This window comes from Cheilinus undulatus, linkage group 19 (assembly GCF_018320785.1).
Source record: "Cheilinus undulatus linkage group 19, ASM1832078v1, whole genome shotgun sequence".
Lineage (NCBI taxonomy): Eukaryota > Metazoa > Chordata > Actinopteri > Labriformes > Labridae > Cheilinus > Cheilinus undulatus.
The window spans coordinates 15,330,110-15,353,630 of NC_054883.1; the positions used below are offsets into that span (position 1 = coordinate 15,330,110).

General features: G+C 39.3%; 2 protein-coding genes across 2 annotated transcripts in view; one reads left to right on the forward strand and one right to left on the reverse strand.

Moving 5' to 3' along the window:
- The window catches only part of LOC121527674 (polycystic kidney disease 1 like 1), a 48,656-nt gene that overhangs the window by 22,400 nt on the left and 2,735 nt on the right, over positions 1-23,521 (forward strand). The window contains 23 exon segments of the mRNA XM_041814701.1: positions 524-722; positions 850-933; positions 1,238-1,445; positions 10,604-10,710; positions 10,841-10,940; positions 11,029-11,157; positions 11,254-11,427; positions 11,517-11,703; positions 15,382-15,559; positions 17,363-17,411; positions 17,414-17,447; positions 17,656-17,765; positions 17,849-17,967; positions 18,043-18,156; positions 18,226-18,334; positions 18,485-18,538; positions 20,622-20,782; positions 20,904-21,138; positions 21,247-21,351; positions 21,614-21,754; positions 22,038-22,172; positions 22,540-22,752; positions 22,899-23,063. Coding sequence (XP_041670635.1) covers positions 524-722; positions 850-933; positions 1,238-1,445; positions 10,604-10,710; positions 10,841-10,940; positions 11,029-11,157; positions 11,254-11,427; positions 11,517-11,703; positions 15,382-15,559; positions 17,363-17,411; positions 17,414-17,447; positions 17,656-17,765; positions 17,849-17,967; positions 18,043-18,156; positions 18,226-18,334; positions 18,485-18,538; positions 20,622-20,782; positions 20,904-21,138; positions 21,247-21,351; positions 21,614-21,754; positions 22,038-22,172; positions 22,540-22,752; positions 22,899-23,063 — 3,110 coding nt within the window.
- Positions 2,826-7,685, reverse strand: LOC121527446. The gene is made up of 6 exons (XM_041814405.1): positions 7,461-7,685; positions 4,503-4,565; positions 4,250-4,291; positions 4,105-4,167; positions 3,785-3,913; positions 2,826-3,370 (listed from the first exon to the last, which is right to left on the reverse strand). Exons 1-6 carry the CDS (start codon positions 7,663-7,665, stop codon positions 3,087-3,089), a joined length of 786 nt encoding a protein of 261 aa, XP_041670339.1. The 5' UTR covers positions 7,666-7,685; the 3' UTR covers positions 2,826-3,086.

The following is a 23,521-nucleotide window of genomic DNA, read 5'->3' on the forward strand; positions in this document are numbered from 1 at the left end:
TAGACAAAGATGGTATGAAAGGGCGAAAAAGGAGAGGAAAAAATAGTTTTTTAAAAGTGGTAAAAATGGAAAGAAAGTGGCAAAAATTGGTTAAAGTTGCAAAATTGGGATAAAAGTAGCAAAAAGAAGAGAAAGAAACTGGAGTAAAGTGGCAGAAAAGTACCAAAAATGGGCAAAAAAACCCCAACAAAAACTAGTTAAAAGTAGCAAAAAGAATGCATGGAAAACTAATCAATAAATCACTACTGGAGAGAGCCCTGTCTGAGAGGCCTAGTCAACTATGAGGGCAGGCCTGTTTAGAGGGCCACATATCACGGCAGTTAAACCTAAGCTGGTTTTGAATTAAAGCTGTTCCAACACTGCGAAGGTATATCTCGTTTATCTCACTCACTGTAAGTTTCCCTCTTGATTTCAGCGCTGGTGGACAGCTATGGACTAATAGCCCCAGAATAAAAATGCTTAGAGAAATTTCTAATTTTGTTAGAAAATCTGTGCTCATTGCTCATATCATATGACTGTCTAGCTGCAGGAGTTGGTCACCTGGCCCTGCTGAACGCTGATTTTCAGAACACAGCCAGACACAAGCACACCAGCGAGCGGGTCAGCTACAGTGTGACTGTGGAGAGCAGCTTGTGTTTATCCTGGGATGACCACCAGGGGGCCTGGACACAATACGGCTGCATGACACAACAAGTAGACACCGCTGCTGCAGTCAACTGTAGGTAAGGAGAGCGTGGGCGTGAGGACATATGACCTTCAGAGAGAGGAACACAAGTGTACGCTATGACTTTGAGTTTGCTGCAGATTCACATTAATGACTGTTTTTATGCTTGTTGTGGTTCGTCTCAGTTGTCAGCAGTTGAGGCCGGTGACTGTGGTGCAGGGGCAGATCCAGAGCAGCCATGACACAGGCAGCCTGGACCAGTTTGTGAGGTGACCTCGTCAATTTAAGACCTCAATTATATAGATAACCAGGGAAAATAAAAATATTTCTGTTGATTAAACTGTTGAAGTAAGTTTGGACCTTTTCTTCTTGATTGCGTGGTCAAGTATAACATTTTCATAATTTATTGATGCATGCAAAGATGCATAAATCTAAGAAAAGTTTATTTTCTGTTGACCTGACATATCAAAAGATATTTGCCCCTCTGGGGGTCAGTCTGCAGTCAGGCTTTTACTTTGAAAAAACATGAAAAGATACAAATCTTACATCCACCTTTCTCTCCTGTCTCCTTAGTGTGACCGCTGATCTGACAGTGCTCTGTGTGCTGGTTCTTTGTGTGTGCTTGTATATCCCTGCGATGGTGATGTGTAAGCGAGCTGATGTGGTTTCCAAGGCTAACCAAGGAGTCCACTACCTCTCTGACAACTCCCCGTCTGACCCATACCTTTACACTGTTACAGTCCACACTGGGCCCTGCTCTGCAGCCTATATGAGCGCAAAGGTAAGCTTTATTGTTTATCCCTTCAGTTGGTCGAATTAAAAACTAAACCAGAATGAAATCTGAGTTTTAAACCTTTTGGGGTTTTTTAAATACTGCTAGTAAATGATTCTCTTATCAATCTATGCGAAACACAAAAACATGTAAGGGTTAATGCCCAACGAGGTATCCAAGTATCAGGGATTAATGGACGAAGTGGAGGCCTGACGGAGGATAGTTGCCTCCACGAAGTCCATTAATTCCTGACAACTGGACACCTTGAGGGGCATTAACCTGCCTATACGATGGTCACGTCCCAAAGAAAAGAATAAATAAACCACTAATTTATCATTTCATACGTTTTGCAATCAAAATAGCATGTTGTACTCAAGCAAAAATTCCTTTTCCCTAGCAGTGCTTGAGGGCTTGACTAACAACTGGAATAGTCATTCCAATTCCATAATGTTCACAGGGAATATGAACTTTGTTCAGTACTCCAGTAAATAAGACGGGCCATAGATACAAAGTCACATCGGAACAAAAAAACTAGTCCGCCCAGCGCACGGATTTATCAGTGAAAATGCATGAAAATGAGGGAGACTGAGAGTCATCTGTGATCAGACTATAAACCTGTTTGTTAATATGGATAGTCATCTAATAGAAAGCTTTATTTTAGCTGAACAGTTGTTTGAATAAACAGAATAGTACCTCCTTCTGCACTACTAGGTCACAGAGGTGAAAGAGAGCTGTCCGCGCTCTGCAGGTGCTGATTCTCCGTTAGAGACATGTCATTTATCAGATATTATCATGCTGGTTTATCAGAAGCGTTTCCTTTGGCTTTACAAAGAAATTATGGCTTCTTTTATTTGGTTTTATGGTATTTAAATCTGATAATAATTTATAGAAGTTAGAACAGGAGGAAATTGGGTTTTTGTGAAATTCACCTCTCAGTGTTAAGGTGATCCTGGAAACAAGATGTACGTTGGAATAGGAGATAAGATGGTCTTGCGTTACTGGTCTTAAACCTGGAGTCTGTCATTAGATTGATGTCAGGTGATGGTTGATGCGGCCCACAGGCTCCTTAGGCTGGTGATGCAGTACTCCCTGCTCAGGAAATAAGACCACCTCAGGTCACTCTGATTAATCCTATCCTATCATCTAACCGCTGCTGCGCATTAATTTGGAACAGTGCAAAGATATTTTGACTGGAACTACTTGAAAAGTTCGATAGGTGCCCATATATCAGAAGTTAATGGACACCATTGGAATTTCCAGAGCCAATCAACACCAAGACTATGGTATAAAGCATTGCTTCCCGACCTGGTGTCCGGGATCATATGGGGGTGTGGGGCTGAAGCTGCCAATAAGATTGCAAATATTGATTCAAACCATGATAAAGCAGTTAAGTAGTTTATTCAAAGTTTTTTTGATAAGAAAAGCATGCATAGCCTTTTTTAGGGTTTTATCAGTGAAACATTTAAAATCGATGTTGATTTTTGACAGCAGTGTGTCTCTTTTTCTTCTCCCTTGGGTCCTGGTGCTGGTGGGGGGGGGTCCAAGAAAAAAATGGTTGGAAACACTGGTATAAAGCATAGTAATCTTGATCAGCACGTATTTTAGTAGTGTAGTTTAATGCCGTTTTCTGTGAGTATTTTATGGCTGATTTCACAGAACAAATAGGAGGAATCCACTAAAAGTGGTGCGGTTATTAGTATCATCCCATATGCTGGAGTTTGAGCGGAGAACCAGGTAGATTACATCCCCCTTCTCCAGTTGAAGAACAAATGCATTGGACACATTGACGTAGTCATACTGGTCATTTGAATCGTAGCAATGAGTCATTGTCTTGCTGTTGTGAAACAGTTTAACACCCATTACGTTATTTTGCCGTGCATCCCATGCATTGAATCTGATGTAGTAGACTCCTTTGACAGGAGCTGTGAAGATTCCTGTAATGAAAAAGCGATTCAGTCAGGAATCAAAGCAGCTTCTTCCACTTTTAAAATACAAAAACAGAAGAAAGCCCTTATAATATCATGTCCAGTGCAGTATAATATACATGACTGCTGCATGAGTTTAATGGGCTATCTCTGAAATTATACTCATCATCTTAATTTACTGAAGGAAATTTGGTCCAGCCCTGATGCTAAAATAAAACAACAAAAAAACACTTCAAGAAATTCAAGAATTTGTAAGAGGCTATGTTAAAATGGTCTGTTGACAATACACACAACAGCAACAAACAACATCATCAAAAAGGAGAAGTAATAGAGCAGTCTGACAACAAATTCTTTACATATCTTTGATCAAGAATAATAAAAATATTCTATAAAACAGTGTTTCTGTTTGACAGAGGAGAATACCTGTAGTGGGGTTGTAGGCCTGGTTGATATTGGTGAAGACTTTAGTGAACTTAAGTGTTACTTCAGTATTGAATGGTCCAATCCGTCCCACATCAGTAAGACCAACTGAGAAGGCCACCTTTGGAAGGTCTGCTCAAATGTCAAAGATTTCACATGAAGAAAATATTGATTTTATCTTAGAGCAGAGAATATTAGAGGGACCACAGCATGTTGTCAATGACAGCAATGAAAGATTGATAACAGTTTTCATAGATTATTATGCCACTCTGCACAAATTCCTCTCATAACCCCAATAAAATAAAAAAGTTGATATTTCTTACCTGCATTTTCCCTCTGGAGTTCCTCAACTGCACTCTCAATGGAGCTTAGTCTGGTCTTTAAAACTGTGAAGACGTTTAACTGTTCTTTTTAACTTATTTTATGGTTGGCAGATTTTAAAACATTTTTAAACCAATGCAGTCTTACCTGAGTTCTGATTTTCTGTTGCTGTTACTCTGGCAAGGAGATCTGTTAGGATGAAATTAAAACACAGTATTTTGTTACTCAAAGGCCATATGTCTTTATGGGAATTATTTAATTTGTTTTCCTCAGACACCTGGTTTCAAACTAGGAATGTAGAAATGCCATTAACAGAAAATAAAAAATGCACCTTTCTTTAATTTGTAACAAAATTACAAACATGTATCCATTTTTGACTTTTACTGTTTTCGTAGCTCACCTGCATTCTTTCTCTTCAGTTCGTCCAGCTGACTCTCACTGGTCCTCACTGACGCTTTTAAAACTGAAAACATGTTATATCTCTTTTAAAGCATTTTCAGATTGGTACGATGGTCAAAGTCCTTAAAAATACTGCTATTATACTTTACACATATTGTGGAACTTTAATAACTGGCTATAGATCAAACATTTTCTTTTCAATCAATAAGAAACAATTATTTAAATTAATTATTTGTAATTGATTAATAATAATGAACTGTGCACCAGTATATCAATACGGTGCCTATGCAAAGTATTCACTCAATGGATGTTTTACCCTTTATTTAGTTTTAAAAATTAATCATGACCTTGATTGACTTTTTTTTTTTTTTTTTACATAAACCTTCTTAAAAGTCAGCCTAAAATCAGACTTCTACTAAGTTAGGTCAATCAAATAAAACATACAAGGTAAAATAATGATTGCATAAATATTCACCCCTTTCATGTCAGTTTTTAGTAGAGTCACCTTTGGCTTCAATCACAGCTCTGAGGCCCCCGTCCACACAGAGATAAATTCAGGAGTATATGCAAAAGTTTTTTGTCATATCTGCGTTTCATCCACATGGAAACAATGTTTTGGGAGGCCATAAATGCTACTTTTTGAAACCAGGCTCCAGAGTGAACAAATCTGTATACGACTACCATTTCATCTCCATGTGGACAGCCAACCTCATCTTTCTTGAAACGATCACATCATACATAGCAGAGTCCACTTAAACCACATGCATGGGTCCAGCCAAAACAACAATGGTGGGTTACAGGGCTGTGTTTGTGCTGCAGAAGCTACTGAGCTTATTATGGCTTTTGCAGCTAAATCTGATGCTCCTTTACCGCCACAGAGAAAAAGCTTTATACACATGCTATGTAATCTTCTTCTCTCCTAGTGGTGCATTTCCGTGGCAGCTTTACAGCACCACTTACAGGCTTGGCATATATACTACAGCTTTTTCAGTCATTTTCAGTGGTTTCATGCTTACACAGACATTTCCTGAAATGATCCAGTGTTTATGGAAAACATTTTCAAAACAAAATAGAAATGTATCGTTTTCCTCTCTGTGTTGACAAGGCCTAAGTCTGTGTGGATATGTCTCAGTCAGACAGCCCTTTTCAAGTCCAGCCACAAATTCTCTTTTGGATTGAGGTCTGGGATTTGACTCGGCCACTCCAACAAATTCACCTTGTTGTCTTTAAACCATCTCTATGTAGTGTTTGCGGTATGCTTCAGGTCATTCTCTTGCTGGAAAATAAATCTTCTCCCCAGCTGTAGTTCTCTTGGAGGCTGAATAAGATTGTCCTCCAGGATTTTCCTATAGTTTCCCACATTCATTGTACCCTCTACCTTTGCAAGCCCTTCAAGGCCAGCTGCCGAGAAGCATCCCCACAGCATGATGCTAACACCACCGTGCTTCACAGTGGGGATGGTGTGTTTGAGATTATGTGATGTGTTTGATTTAAATGTCATAAAATTTGCAAAATACACTTTTTCAGGCTTTTCTAGCAAAAATATGTGTCCCTGGCCTGTCCATAACCCCCTAAGAATCAGACCCCCCACCCCACCCCCAGACCTTTCAGAAAATGTCAAGAGGATCTGGCTGCAAACCTCTGTGGTGGGGCGTTCAGCCGCAGACCTCTACACTTGGGCGTACAGCAGCAGACCTCCTCACTGGGGTGATGACGAAGGCTATATTACCAGAGCCAAAATTGCAAGACTTGATAGATTTTCGATTTTTGATTTTGTGCTGTTGTGTGAAACAGCCACTTACCGGCTCTGTCCGAAACCACACACTCATTCCCTACTCCCTGTCCACTATATAGTGAGTAGCATAAAGTGGACTATAGAGTGGACTCAACTGCAAAACACAAAAACAACAACATCGCCGTCTTGCAGTTAAAACAGATTTCCATGACAACAGCTGAGGATCGAAATTAACGGTAGAATTTCACTGGAAACTGATACTGAAGGTAACGTATTTTCACAAAAAAATCAACAAAAACTAATGGATAAAAGAGTTTTGTGTCTTTAGTGGTAAAATAGTACACATTTTTATGCATATTATCACTTATTTTTGCATAAAGATGTTTTTCTCATGTCTTGTAATCCTCACAGGGGGAAAAAGTTACTCCGTTTTGAATCCTTATCATTTTCTTACGGATTAAATACTTTGGTTAAAACCAAAATAAATACTTTGGTTAAAACCAACAAACAAAAAAAAGGCTTTAAAATTTTTTTGATATTTATTCCTGTGCTCTTCTTGTTCTTCTGTCGTGTTTTAGAGCTGCAACTGTCATCACCCCAGTGTAGAGGTCTACTGCTGCATGCCCCACCGTTGAGGGCTGCAGCCAGATGCCTCTCGAAAATGTTGCTGAAACAAGTTGTTCTCAGATTTTCCCCTCATGATGCCATGTGGGGAATTAGCCCAGCCCCCAGGTTCAGTTGGCCCTCCCTATCAGTGTTTTTTCAGCAACAAACTTCACAGGCATGTTTTGGGGACCTCTGAGACCAACATAAACTTGTATTAAAGGGGTGAATATGTGAACTTTAATTACTGTAAGCATCTTCTTTGGCGACTGACTTTCAGTTCACTCAGCCCTATATCTCTCACTATATCTCTGTAGGAGCTATTGAAGTGCTAATTGGTTCGATTGGCAGGGGAATTTGTTCAGAGCTTCTTTATTTATTCTTAATTAGATAGTTGTTACCAGCAATTATTATTAGTTTCACATGATTTATGGTCTTTTGAATGTGTTGCTCAAAACCCTACTCCACAGTGTTGTAGCTGTGAGAAGTGTAGCAATATTTAGACTGTTGACAGTCTGACTTTTACTGTCATTGTGGCCTAAATAGTTAACAGATTTGATGTTATAATACCTTTGTCTTCTAGAAACACAACATGATACAGACATTAATAATTAGTATTACCTGTATTTTCTTGTTCCAGCTTCTCTATCTTGCTCTTGCTGTTCCTTAGCTCCAGCTTTTGCTCTATGGCCATGTCTCTCAGCTCTTTCAGCTCAGCCCAAATGTCAGGGTTGATTCTGACCTGTTCTCTGTCTCTGATCTCCACCTGAGCCCATGCCCAGTCCAGAAATAGCAGCAATGCTACAAAATTTGTTGCTCTCCTCATCCTGGAATGCCACTTCTTTCAACAGCAAGATGGACTGTGACACGTCTAACTAAGCTGCTGCCTTTATTTACGCAAAAACCAGGTCACTGAACTGCTGTGGGCAGGGTATCCGATATCTCTGATAACAACTATTATAACAAAAGCTATCTCCAAATGTAATATAAGGAGGACAGAACACTGACATTTCACCTGTTTCTTTAACTCACAGTACAGTGAACAGAAACATTTTAAGCACAAGGCCTTCTTCAGTTTTTTCATATATGCTTTAAAAGGTCACATATTATGCAAAATGCACTTTTTCAGGCTTTTCTAACAAAAATATGTGCCCCTGACTTGTCCACAATCCCCCCAAGAATCAGAAGACCCCCCAACACTTTCTCCAACTTTCAGAAAATGTGTACTGAAACAACCCATTCCCAGATTTTCCCCTCATAATGTCTTGTGAGGAGTTAGCCCCGCCCCCCAGTTCAGTTAACACTCCCAGCCATAGACTGTTGAATGAATTGGACAAAGGCTGTGTGACGTCAGCCATCTGCTTACAATAGGCGGACTCAAACAGCTTTTGAAGCCAGTCTCTGGTGGGCTCCATATTGAAATCACTTCCTCAACCCAACTTTGGATCAACCTTACAGCCCACCCACTATGCTGGACTTCCTGTCAGCTCAGCCAGCAGTAAAGCCGTCCTTCTAGAGGTAGTGTCTGTCTGTCGAGCTGTCTGTCAATCAAATGAGATGCACCAATCAGTGCACTGTGAGGTTTTTCCAAAATATAATCAAAATGATTGTGGTACAAAAAAGTTAACCTCCCGTACAGTGAGAGCACATGAAGACATTAGCTAATGAGACATGTTTGGTTTTTTGAACCAGGCTGTTAACCAGTTTATTTCTTGTGTAAAAACCTGCTTTTTAACATGTGTTCAGAAGGGACTTCCTGTGTTTCTGTAGCCAGCCTCAAGTGGGCACTCACTGCATTGCAATTTTTTGCACTTCCTTATTAACTTCATTTTTCAGGACCAGAGGTTGCTGCTTGCTCCCAGCTTGGAAGAAAGTTCTGCCCTCCTCTGTCAGATTCTTGAGTAAACATCTCAGTTCCAAAAAAATTGAATTTTCCAGCTATTATTTGTGGTATCAGACTTTAAAGGATTAAGGACACTCTGACAAAGCTTAGCTTTTTAGTTTTTTAGAATCTGCACCATGATGCCATTATTTCAGCAATCTAAATACCCCGTAATTGTAAATAAATTACATTAAAATTGGTTTCTTATTTTTGCCTGTTAATGAAATTGGTGAGAGTGCAGCCTCTGTAATTTACATGTTCTTCTGTTGAAGTGAGACTCATCAGATGGACAGATTTACTCCAGGGATAAAAATGACTACCTTTACATTGCAGTTGTAAATGCCATGTGGCTAAGGAGATCTTTCCTGGAATTATATAACACTAGCCACTGACTTTACCAGAATTAAAGAGAAATTCACAACTTGGAATAAAGGGATAGTGCATATTTCTGTGTTGCAGTCTAAAAATGCCCTGAAAAGTAAAATACACTATATTGCCAAAAGTATTCGCTCACCTGCCTTTACTCGCATATGAGCTTAAGTGACATCCCATTCTTAATCCATAGGGGTTAATATGATGTCGGTCCAGCTATAACAGCTTCAACTCTTCTGGGAAGGCTTTCCACAAGGTTTAGGTGTGTGTTTATGGGAATTTTTGACCATTCTTCCAGAATCGCATTTGTGAGGTCACACACTGATGTTGGACAAGAAGGCCTGGATCTCAGTCTCCGCCCAAATCATCCCAACGGTGTTCTGTTGGGTTGAGGTCAGGACTGTGTGCAGGCCAGTCAAGTTATACACACCAAACTCTCTTATCCATGTCTTTATGGACCTTGCTTTGTGCACTGGTGCACAGTCATGTTGGAACAGCAAGGGGCCATCCCCAAACTGTCCACAATGTTGGGAGCATGGAATTGGCCAAAATCTCTTGGTGTGCTGAAGCATTCAGAGTCCCTTTCACTGAAATTAAGGGGCCAAGCCCAGCTCCTGAAAAACAACCCCACACCATAATCCCCCCTCCCCCAAATTTTACACTTGGCACAATGCAGTCAGACAAGTACTGTTCTCCTTGCAACACACCCAGACTTGTCCATCAGATTGCCGAAAAGCGCGATTCGTCACTCCAGAGAACACGTCTCCACTGCTATAGAGTCCAGTGGCGGCGTGCTTTACACCACTGCATCTGACGCTTTGCATTGCACTTGGTTATGTATGGCTTGGATGCAGCTGCTCAGCCTTTTAAACCCAGTCCATGAAGCTCTCCACGAACTGTTCTTGAGCTGATCTAAAGGACACGTGAAGTTTGGAGGTATGTAGCGATTGACTCTGCAGAAAGTTAGCGACCTCTGCATCCGCTGACCCCGCTCCGTCATTTTAAGTGGCCTACCACTTTGTGGCTAAGGTTGCTGTCATTCCCAATCACTTCCACTTTGTTATAATACCACTGACAGTTGACTGTGGAATATTTAGGAGCGAGGAAATTTCATGACTGGACTTGTTGCACAGGTGGCATCCTATCACAGTACTGCACTGAAATTCACTGAGCTCCTGAGAGTGACCCATTCTTTCACAAATGTTTGTAGAAACAGTCTGCATGCCTAGATGCTTGATTTTATACACCTGTGGCCATGGAAGTGATTGGAACACCTGATTTCAATTATTTGGATGGGTGAGTGAATATTTTTGGCAATATAGTGTAGCTCTTTTGGATTGTGACATAAGCCAAATAAAATGGTGAAATTTCAGCATTTTGTCCTTAACTTAGAATTTGAGATGTTCTGCCTTGGTGTATATATTTTTTTTTAAGTTTGTGAAACCTAGGTTGGGCAGTATCTATGAGCTGGTGACAGTTTAGAGGACCAATGTGTCTCTTTGTTGCACAGGTTTACATCATGCTGAATGGTGAAGACGGGGTGTCACAGACTAAAGAACTTCAAGTCCCAGGATGCACTTTGTTCAGGAGTAACTCTCAAGACACCTTTATGTTGAGGTAAAATCAAACATTAACTTCAGTTAGGTTTTAAAAGGTTTTAGGATCTAATTTTCTCTGCAGTAATACATCATAAGACTCAGCATTACAAACTCCTACTTTAATGTGTTTTCTCTCTCTGTCTCTACAGTGCAGCTGTCAGTCTGGGCCAAGTGAGGGGAGTTCACATCTGGCATGACAACTCTGGACTCTCCCCATCCTGGTACCTCAAACAAGTGGAGGTATCTGAGGTGAGTCCAGCATTTGTAAATGTGCTGTTTCCTGTCTGCTCAGACTTTAAGTTCAACCACCAGATGGTTTGTTTCCTGTTGTTTACAGGTGAATGGGGGGAAAGTCGGAGGACGTGCTTGGCTTTTTGTTTGTGAGTGCTGGTTGGCTGTGAATAAAGGCGATGGCCAGGTGGAGAGAAGGCTGCGAGTTTGCAACCAAGGCATCGGCTTTGCTACGGTGAAAAATTCATAAACACATCTGACCGCTCAAAAAAGAACAGCTTTTTATCTTCATTTTTAGAAACTCTGGGTATGTATGGGATTTTTCTTGCAGATGCTGGGTCTCAAGCTATCTGACTACTTTGCCGACCACCACATGTGGATATCCGTACGCAGCTGCCCGTCTCCCAACTCCTTCACACGCTCTCAAAGACTTAGTGTTAGCCTGCTGCTCCTGATGGGCTACTCGTGTGTAAACACAATAATTATTTCACAAATGGATGATCAGGTATCTCTAAAAGACCCTCAAAGTTTGAGATTCTGTCGACAAGAAAATGCATTACCCACAATGCCTTGGTTCCTGATTCCTTGCTACAGTTGCTGTTGGAGGTGGGCATCATTGGTGTATCGGCTGTATCCGTGACAACAGGATTATTAAGTGTGGTGGCTGTGTTACCTATTGGAGCATTATTATCCTTCCTGTTCCGGCTGCGTGATGTCAAAATTGCAGGATTGGAAGTCCAGTACATAAAAGACACAACCTCTGAAAAGATCTTTCATGGAGGTGAGCTATAAAAACAGTTAATAAAATCAGATTTAAAACAGATTTTCTCTTTTTGGGAATAGAAAATGAAATTAAGGGTGGGAATAAATACCCTCTGTTTTCATAAAACATCTGATTTTTTTTTCCTTTAGATTTTTACCTGTTTCATCTTCTACTCTTGTCTTCCTGCATGCCTTTTCAGTATTTTTACATAAAATACTGTATTTCATTTAAGATGATCCTTATTGTGAGCAGAGGTGGAAAACGTACACAGCCACTGTACTCGAGTAAAAGTACAGTTACTCTGGTTAAAATTTACGATAAGAACAATAAGATATTCCTTTATTAGTCCAAATAAACCAAGAAGGGTAAAAACAAAATTTACACAAATTTCTACACAGAAGTTAAACCCTTACTACATTTAGAATCATACTTAAATCCACAATTTATATTAATACTATAACCAAAAGTTAAATAGAAAGTTAAAAAATGAAAGATTAAAAGCCTTTGCAGAAGGACACAATTTAACCTACATACAGTTTAAAGTTTCTGAGAATAACTACATTTACCCAAGTCTGGAACTCTTGATGGCAGCCTAGCAGCAGGGTTGAATAGCGATGCACATCGCCACCTACCGTACTCAATGCGTAGCATAGCCAGACTGGGATTAAAAAATGTGACCTGCAGCATCCACATTTCTTTTTCTTTTTCTAGTTGTTGAGATTTATGAGAGTTTCAGAGCAGTGCCAGTGGGGAAAGGGAAAGCAAAATCATTTGGGCTTTTCCTTTGAACGACGATAAGGAATATGCGAAATGAGAAGTGAAATGTAAATACAAAGGGAAAGATTGCATTATTGTTTTATTTATGAGTCACAAAATGTGAGCATGTTTTGAAAATGAAAAAGCATTTCTGGTATTGCCTTTTAATTTAATAAAGAGGGCAATTAAGCAGTGCACTTTCAGAAAATGGAAAAATAAATGTCTTTTTTCATTTGAATGATGTCAAACATAGAGCAAAGTGAAGACAGAAACTAACTGGCAAATTAGATTGAATATTCTTTTCATTTTTGATTCAAAAGATGCACACACAGTGTGAAAATGAAAAAGCATTTATAATGATGCATTTACTATTTGAGTAAGGAGAGCTATTTAGCAGATCATTCTCTGCAAATTAAAAAGAAAACATCCTTTCCTTTTTCAATTGAATTATGTTAGGAAAATTGCATGTTTAAAGATGAAAATGAAAATTGGGTAGCTGAATTTTAATTTTATTTATGAGTCAAAAAATTCATTCATTTTTGGAAAATCTAAAAGCATTTCTGTTAATGTATTTTAATTTTCAAATTGAAAGGAAAAGGGAAAAGGAGGATATGAAATGAGAACGGTGGTGATGAGGGAATACGACTGCACTTTCCCCTAGGTGGATGTAACAGACGTGACATGTCTTATTTGCATAAAAACTACAATTTAACATTGATGGACTACAAAATTTGCAAAATTTGCAAAATTTGTGTTTAGTGCAGAGAATGAAATGTGAAAACCTTGGTGATAAATCTGAGCTCATTTTTATATAGCCAGGGCAAGGCACTGTGACTGTGAACATCTAGAACAGCAGAAAGTCCTTTTATTTTCATCAGTATTAAATAGTTTTGTTTTATCTCCTACCTATCCATTCTTTCCTTAATTCTCTCATTTCTGACAGTTCTATTAGTCTATTCTGGTTTTTGTCTTTCTTTCAGCTCGTTGTGTAAGAAGCACTATAAACCGTAAATAAAAAACGTTTAATGGTTACAGATTTTTCTCATCTTTCTTTCCCAAATATGATGAGAAATTTGGAAATATGCCAGCTTTATGACTTGAAATGGGTGTGATCTATAAACTTTAATCACACTGACTTAAATTTTTCAAAACAGCAAAACAAATGCTGTTTGAAATACTGACTGACTGACTGACTTACTGTTGGGATAAAAAATGGAAAAGAAGAGAAATTGGCTAGTTATATGTGGGACGATATAGTTGTGATGTCTGTAATATTCCTCTTTTCAACCTTTTTTCTCCCGTTTATCGTACAAATCATCAGTTTGACAGTGAAAATTATTATTTGGATCACTGCTAGTAAAGTTAAGGTCATATCGATAGTTTGTTTTGATGAGCAGTCAACAGGTGTGTTGCTTTAATTGAAGCTGATGCAAAGAATTGTGGGTTGTCTTTTCATCTCTCCTTTGGTAAAGGATGGTCCAGTGTTTCCTGGGCTAAATGAGATAGTTAAGGAAGTAATGAAGCGTCTTTCCTTATCAGTTAGAGAATTCCAACAGCCTTTATCATGGCTGAAACTAAAATACGTCCTGGTCGTTTCACTCAGTTAGGAGCCTTTCCTAAGCAAAAAGGACTATTTGAATGGATCCCTGGGTGTGTGGCCAGCCTTAACTGTCCTTTTGGAGCCAAGTTGTTCTGACAGTTGCGATGTCTCCCCCTGGTGTCTTCTCCTTGCTACTACAGCTGGCCTCAGAAGTGAGCAGCACCTTCACTGAAGTGGCTTCATCTATTGTTGTTAATGTATACTGATTGGCATATAAAATTCTAAGGCCCAAAAAGACAACTCCATTTTTTACAGTGAGTTTTAACAAGGCATATCAAACTTCTGTGTTAATTTAACTTTTTCTAAGTTTCAGTCTTATATCCTCACTTCCAGAAAAATACAGGTTATACATGCTTGAAGGTTCAGACTATACAAACAACTACAGTAAAATCCTCAACCCATAGATTCATGTTTAAACTTACTAACAAGTGGCTTGTGAATACATGGATCTTCAGTCTGTCAGCTTTTGATACAGTTAACTGCCTTATAGAAATTAAAATATGATAAAAAGAAAATATACACTTGTACAAAGGTCGGAAATATGGAAAGTATATGGAGTCATGCAAAGTCTGCTCAAATTTGGCTTAATGTATTTTATCCATTTATTTCTAATCTGCCCGAGTCTTCTGGATCTTTAAAGAATAGTTAAACTTTCCCATTTAAAATGTTTACAAAATTATTCTGCACCAGGTTTCTTCTCTTTTTCCTCATCCCTCTGTGTTGAAAAACACAACAGAAAAAGACTCGACATTCAGCAGTATGCTAGTGTTTTTCTCACCTTTTATATGGGAGAGATTGCCTCCATTTAGCCACATATTTCTTCATCATTTCTTCGTTGTTTTTCTCCTCACAGATGCTCTTTCAGTGGCTGATAGTGTATTTGAGCCACATCTGTTCTGGAGCAGTCTTCAACGGTGCACTCATGAAGTGTGGAGGAGCAAACACCAGGTAACACCTGCAGCATCAGTGTGTTTCCATCCTCTCTCTTTTTTCCAATTCTCTTTGATTTCACAGTAATTTTCCTCCTTTCCTGATCCTTCTTGTTGGGTTTTAGGGCACAGACCGACCATCAGTATCTCCTACAACAGTGGAAAATAAAAACACTAACAAAGAACCTGCAATCCAATCAGACGTGTCCTTAAGAAAGGATTATAGTTTTCTACATGAGACTGTAGAATTAGCTCTTCAAAATTTCTCACCATTTAATGAGGGGGACAGTGCTGGCCAAGCACTTCAGGGAAAAGAGTTAAATCTTTTCAGTGAAAGCAGCAGGTTTCATGAAACCCAAAAAGCTCTTTTGTCCTGCCTGAGTGACCAAGGTGAAGTTATTCACTCCCAAGGAAAAGAGGAGGGCAGCCATTACCAGGTCTCACAGTCCAGCACATGCCACTACATCGCCGACCGGCTGATGAGAAGAGGATTCACACCAGTATCTCAGTGGAGTCATTATCTGGTCTGGCCACTGTGTCTACTGTTGTCTTTCTGCTGCCTGGTGCTGTCTGCAGTAGTGGGAAAGAGGTATACCTAATATTCAAAGAATTATTGTTGAAATATATGAAAAATTAGATTTGAAGCAATAAATATCAGTTAAAAAATAAGAATAGCATGAAAAAAATTTCATTCAAAATGTTTGACTTGCATACAGTGTCTGTAGAATGTATTCACTGCTTGGAGGTTTTACCATTTTATTGATTTTATAAATCAATCATGGTCAATATAACTTGCAGTTTTTGACAAAAAACTCTTTAATGTCAAAGTGAAAACAGATTTCTACAAAATAATGTCAACAGACAAAAATATGTCAGGTAAAATAGCTGCATAAATATTTACTGATGACTGATGTAATTCAACAGAGGTCCAGACGGCTAGTGCTAGAAGTCTCACAGTTAGTGAAACAGGGATCACCTGAGTGCAGTGAATGTGTCTCAGTGATTTTAGTATAAAGACACATGTGTCCGGAAGGTCCAGTCACTGGTTAATTGGTATTCATGGCTACCATTACACCATGAAGACAACAGAACTCTCCAAGACTCAGAGAAAAGCTTATTGAAAAGTATAAGTCAGGGGATGGATACAAAAAAATCCTAGGCTCTGAACATCCCCCAGAGTTCAGTTAAATCCATCATTGAGAAATGGAAGAAATATGGCACATGTGTAAATCTGCCTAGATCAGGCTGTCCTCATAAACTGACTGAGCGTGCAAGAAGGAGACTAGTGAGATACACCACCGAGACACCTGTAACTACTCTGAAGGAGTTCCAAGCTTCAGCAGCTGAGATGGGAGAGACTCTGCAGACAACAACTGTTGGCTGGGTTCTTCACCAGTCAAAGCTTTATGGGAGAGTGGCAAAGAGAAAGCCACTGTTGAAGGAAACTCAGATTCAATCTGGACTAGAGTTCACCAAAAGGCATGTGGGAGACTCCATGGTCAAGAGGAAGAAAGTTCTTTGGTCTGCTGAGACCAAAATGAAGCTTTTTGACCATCAGACAAGATGCCAAACACTGACATCACCACAATCACACCATCCCCACTGTGGAGCACGGTGGTGGCAGCATGCTTCTCAACAGCTGGCCATGGAAGGCTTGTAAAGGTAGAGAGAAAAATGAATTCAGCAAAATATATGAAAATTCTGGAGGACAATCTTATTCAGTCTGCAAGAGAAACACAGCTTGGGAGAAGAGTCATTTTCCAGTCAGACAACGAGCTGAAGCATACAGAGGAAGCTATACAGATGTGTAGAAGAGTCAAAGCCCAGACCTCAATCCAATAGGGAATTAGTGGTTGGACTTGAAAAGGGCTGTTCACACATAATTCCCTGTGCAACCTGACAGAGCTTGAGCAGTTTTGCAGGAAGAAATTGAGACCTATCCACACAAACTCAGTGCTGTGATTGCAGCCAAAGGTACATGTGCTTAATAATGAACTAAAGGTGGTGAATATTTACGCGGTCACTTATTTTACATTACATATTTTTATTTAATTGACATTACTTTGTAGAAATCAGTTTTCATTTTGACATTTCAGAGGGATTTTTGTACATTTTTTGGTCAAAGAAGCTAAATTTGATTGACCATGACTGATTTATAAAATCAATAAAAGGGGGTGAACATTTTTTTATAGGGGCTGTATGTTCTCTCAATTCATCACGTAAAAAAAGGAAACATTTCAAGACTTCTCTTTAATTCTAATCTTGATTATTACAGCTTGTTTTGTACCTGCTCTAAATAGAGGCAGGGTCATTCTATAGTTGGAAGTAAATAAAAGCCTGGTTATTAGTTTAGTTATATTGTATCTCAGCCTTAAAGTTTTGTGTGTTTTAGGTTCCGCAGCAGCGAGGTTCTTCTTTGGATTCATTCTCTTTTCTTCTCCCTGATGTCTTGTATCTTTCTCATTCAGCCAGCTGTGGTAATTTAATATATGCCTGTTTTATAATGTGTGAAAAAAATTGAATTCATGCATGTTTGATTTCCTAGAAAATCAAGACAATTCAAAACTAACTCTTTGCATTTCATGTGGAAAACATGCTGTTTTTTTTAGATAATCACGGTAGCTGTGGCTGTCTCATTTTGCCACAGAAACAGAGCAGACTTTCATTGTTTCTCCCGAGTAACAGAACAGAAGAGAGAGGTTTCAAAACTGTGGAGCCTTGTTGCTGCTAATCAGCCAGATGATCAATTCTGGAAAACGGTCTTTCTCGAGAGGAGATGCTCAAACGTTAATAAGGTGATAGATTCTACTCCTTTTTGATTTTCATCTCTTCTATTGTTCTCTGATTAAACATATAGTCTCTTATCTTTGATTGACAGCTGCTTGGAGCTCGCCGGCGTACACGGTTCCTCCGTCACACACATCCGCCGACACGAGCAGAACTGAGGAAAGCCTGCTGGAAGAAAAGAAGAGAGGCTCTTATCTGCAAAACCCTCAGGTGTGAGTTTGTGCATGTATTCACCTGTGTGTGTGAAATCCTTCTAAGGAATAATCCTTTCTTCTTGTGTTTCAGGGATTTTTCCATCTGTTTCTTCATGCTTTTCCTGATGCTGTGCATAAATTATGGCGGCTCACTGACAGCTGATTATTATCAGCTTAATAAAGCTGTCAGAGAGAAGTTTGTGAGGTGACATTTGCATACACACAGCTATCTTTGAGTTTCTGTTGCTGTCTGATTGACACAGTCTTTCCACAGGGGCCATGATAATTTATTTATGTCCGTACAAAAATTTGATGACTGGTGGGAGTGGGCACAGACCAGTCTACTTCCTTTACTCTACAAGAATGCATCAACTACAACTGAAGTAAGCTAAAAATCTCTGCAGTGTTTCATAACCTGAGGATAATCAACCTTTAACATATATTAAGGCTTGATAACCCACAGATTGTAAATGTGTTTTTCTTTTTAATCTGCTTTCACTTTTCTCACTGCTCAATTATTTGATGTCTTTCAGCAATCACAGATTTTGATTGGAGAGCCGATCCTGTGGAAGGTGGAAGAGTCCAAGGTAAGCAAAAGAAGGAATTCTAACCTTTGTCTCATAAAACGTATGGTGCTTAAATAAGACTAATGCTATAATACCATCTTAATGAACATAAACATTTGTCAGTGTCTTTTTCCTAAGTTTGGACAGAGATTTGAACCATCAATCTCCCAGACCATAGTTAGCAGGGTAACCCACTGATCTATCCAGCATCTCAGCTGGTAGCTGAGAGGATCAGTAGAGGATGGCAGAATTTTCCTCCAAGTGGGGGAGGGCCAACCAAACCTGGGGGTGGGTGCTTAGGCCCCTGGTGAGGTCACTAGATGTAACAGCTGGAAGGTGGAGAAAGAGAAGGGGGGAGAGAATGGATGGATGAATTTTTCTGGTACTTGAGAGGATTGTGGACAGGCCAGGGACACATATTTGTGTTAGAAAAGCCTGAAAAAGGGATTTTTGCGTAATATGTCCCCTTTAATGTAAAGGAAACAACCAACATGGCCTTGAATTTGGACTTGCTTTGTTGTGCTTTCTTCATCCTTGGTGACGATGGTGTTTTCATGCATTGACTGCTGTTTTGTCTCAGGATCATGTTGGAAGATCCAAGTTTCATCGCATGCAATCACTCCTAAAAAGTCTGGGTTTCCTCCATTATGTTCCATAATGTCTCAACAGATTTGCTTGTGTTTTTCCTTTTAATCAACAGTCAGAGGTTTTTGGACAACTTTGGCACATTTTTGTCATGTTCAAATTTTCATGAAAAATTTGTCGAACTTTATCAATGGAGACCAAATCTGCTCTCATTCTTATACTTCTCAATTATTTTTCAGAAATTTCTGATGTGCATTGGCACCCATAACGTTCATGGTCTTGGACATCCTCTTTGCCTTCATAAAATCTTTTGTGCCATTCAAACACACGTGACTGTGACATGCAGTGTTCCCCACACACCTCAGTTAATATACCAAAAGATTCAGCTGCTGTTTTGTTCAGTTTCACCAAAAAAATTCAAGTTAATGTATTGCTGAACTTTTACATTTTCAGATGCCTTAGCAAAAACACGCGCTCTTCAGTCAGTAGTGAGCAGTGCACTAAAGACATCTCTTATTGGAAACTTACAGCAGTTGAGTGTGAATACCCAAGCTTTAAAATAAAACTCAGTGTGACTGTGAACCATGTGGTTTAATCGTCATAAGTGCAGTGTCATTATTTAATAGCCTTATGTTGTATAACCTCCAGACAGTAGTTCTAGTTTTATTTTAAAATCTTTATTAAATTGACTGAAATCTGAAGAAATCCTTTTCATGTCGGATTGTCACAAAAGGTGACTGAGGAGGAAAGTGGTATCACAATTAACAGTGAAAACAAATGTCAGCGACAGCTTTCAGTAATGATGACAATATTCTGTGTTTTGGACAGGAAATGAAGCTTGACATTAGTTCATGCAGGATAATGTGGTCGTACACTGCTGCAGGCAACGCTTAACCTTCTCCACCCCAGCCTCCTTCTTTATTGCAGCCTGATATTCAGATTCACGCCACTATAGATTAATTGCTTTTGAATTTATTTTACTGTATTCAGTATGCATTGGCATAAGTGTATCTATTTATATGGGGGTTCTTAGCCATGCGCTTCCTGTAAAGCACGCTGCTGACTAACCCAGGGAGCATCTTTTGAGCAGAGCCTTCTCCTCCAAGTAAAACTGTAGATCCAGTTTGTATTTAAGTATTAAAATGTATGATGAGAGTGTTGTTGAATAAAAGTTATAAATAATCAAAGTAATTATCTGCAATAATCTTGCAATAACAGGCATGCTTTTAATTTGAGACATTTTTTCCACTGCTGTATTTTACATTAGTCTACCTGTAGAGGGTGCTGTTTAACAAACATGAGAGAAAGCCATAGGAATATCGTTGTAATATACTGTATGTCTTATTGGGGAGGTTTAAAGTTTCTTGCATTGAGAAATTTATTCATTTATCTCAAACATAAGACTAAGATGTGCTGCTTGTTTATTGAAGATATATCTGTCTGAAAGAGTTTTGTTTGGTTGAGAAGTGTGTTCTAAATGTGTTTTCTGACTGCTTTTGTAATTTGTATTACCACTCAGGTGACGCTTGCGCCGGAGTGTCATTTATTCATGTCTGGAAGCAGCGCATCCACTCACCCACACTGCAGCGTCTTTGGTCCTCAGGCATCGCCTCCAAGGAAATGTGGTCTGCTGGTCTGCAACTCTGGACAAAGTACTTCAGTTGGCTTAGGTCACAGAAAGTGAGAAACACATGCACTCAATGGAAGTGATTGTTTGAGTGATCTGAAAGTGATGTTTGCAGTCTCACAATTGTTAAATCCTCATTACCATTGTTCTGTTTTTGTCTGTGCACTCCTGCAGGTCTGAGGCTGAGTCCAGACTGAGGCTGCTGCGTTTAAGTGACTGGCTGGACAGGCGGACGGTGGCTGTGAAAGTCCACTTCACTTTGTTCAGCTCTGCAGCCAACTTATTCACCAGTGTGACAATGCTTACTGAGCAAAGCCCTACAGGGGTCCTTCTGCCTTCTGCCAGAGTCCAGTCTGTCAGGGTGTATCACACTCCCACTGTGTGGGACTATGTTGTTATGGTGTGCCAGGTAAAAATCTTTAAATGTTTATCCCCAACATTTAATCTCAAGAACAAGAAAGGTCTAGAATTAAAAATGTATCAAAAAGACACAACACTTGTGTTTTTCCTCCTCTAGCTGCTCTTCCTTTTCTTATCTTTGCTGCAACTCTATGATCAAGTTTTTGCTGTGGGGGAGCAAGGGCTGATGGAGTACTGGAGAACACCCTGCAACTGGCTAGAGGTGAGCCCAGTGAATATGCACAAATGCACAGGAAAAATAATATTCACTCATGAGACAAATGATGCAAACAAGATCACACTGACCTCTCTGAAAGGTTAAAGTAAACATCAGCTCTTAAACTAACACCGCTGTGAAGTTACCTCATAGAAAAAGCATTTTTGAGGTCATGCAAACAGCATGATATTGATTTCTCAAAATTTATTGTACCTGTTTATGCTTCTAAAAACACCTCTTCCTGTCTGTGTCTGGCTCTTTTCCACAGGTCAGTTTGCTGATAGTGACCATGTTTTATTACACTTATCACATCCATCACTCTGGTATTGCTTTGGATGTCGTAAAGCTGCTTCAGAGACGTAACGACAGAGGGCACATTGACGTTGACCTCCTGGCAACCTGTGAACAAGTGAGAAAAGGAGAAGACAGGAAAACAAATATTTGATGTTGAGCTGGTCACTCCCTGTCCTGCTGAATTTCATGTGTTTTGAGAGATTATGTCACTATCAGTAGAAGAATATTAAATCATAACATTTAACTTTACAGCACAGTTAACACTTTCTTAGGAAGACATAATGTGATGGGTGGTAGTTTTTGTTTTGCAAGCCCTCATTAAATACAGAATGGCTCTCTCTGATGACTCTAATGACTCAAATGACTCACAGTGATGAGGAAATGTTTTGTGTTTGCAGACTATCTGCAGTCTGCATGGACTTTTACTCTTTCTCCTCACCCTGAAGTGTGTGACTGGGCTAAGGGCAATTAGGATGTTTGCCACATGTGCTACTCTCCTGACTCGCACTCTTTCCAGACTTCTCTGGCCTATGGTACCGGCATTTTTCATCCAGATCACCTGCAATTCAATTTTGATAATTTTAGACAAAATTAAAAAGATGCTGGGAAATGTAATAATACCATGTTAAATTATTTATTTAGCACTGAAACATTATTATGCATGCTGTTGCCTTTCTTACATATTGCTTTTACCTGATTTACACGCTCATTTAAATGTTTCTGTAGATACAGTGTCCTGCCTGCATATGTTATGCTGATGTTATTATTATTAAGGCCTTTTCTCTCTTTAAGCAACTTTCTAAGATCTTTGTGTAAGGTTGTATCTGCCTCAAATGTCTGCAGTTATTCTCCTTTAGTTCTTACAGAAAGGGTGTTAATGCTTTCCCTCTTCTCTCCTAGATTTCAGGTCTCATCCTGATGGTGGCGCTGTCCTGTGTTGGGAATCCTCTACTTGTCCAAACCCCCACAGCCTCTGGTTTACTCTCTCCATCAACTCTGACTCTGCTTTGTCATTACCTCAGTCAAAAAGCAGCGAAAGTCCTCCTCCTCTCTGGACGTGATCTACTCTACAAAGGACTTCTCTATCTGTTCTCTATTGTGTGGACAGCTGGGGTACATTCATACTAAAACTTCTTACAAGATAGTGGCTGAATTGTTCCGACTGTTAGCCTGTTTTTGCTTATATTAAGTCATAACATGAGTGAAACAGCCTGTCACCTTTTATTATTGTGTTGTAACATGTTTTGTCTTTTTTGCAGACTCTAGGAGTTGTGTCATCATTGGTTAGATGTGCCAAGGCATCTCAATCCAGGAACAATGTTTTTACAATAACAGAATTGATTAATTTCATTAGACAGAGAGTCTCTGAGCTTATTGGACATGCACGAGGAGGTGCATGGACTGAAAATCAAATGGAAAGGAGGGTAAGGAAAAGGCTTCTCAGTCAAGTTAGCTAAAATTCTTTAAAATACTTTTTTCTCACAAAAAAAAATGTTAAAGGTGACATATTTTACCATTTTAAGATAAGTTTATATTGGTCTCAGAGGTCCCTGACACATGTCTGTGAAGTTTGTTGCTAAAAAAACACTCCAGTATTAGACTTTTGCATGTCTAAAAATCCCTCTGTTTCAGTCTTTGGCTTTAAAATTTAAAGCCACAGGGGTCTCAAACACAACAGGGTAGGGGGCTGGATTTGCCTGTGGGCCGAACAATTTTTTAGCAATCTCAATACGACCAACGACTGATATAGAGGCTGCTGTAATGTTTATGAAGAGAAATAATCCAATATTAGATGCAGGTACCATTTAATGAGTGCTGCTTGTTTACACACTAAAGGGTTAATTAGCTACTTTAGAAAGAGAATTTACTTGCAGTAAATCTA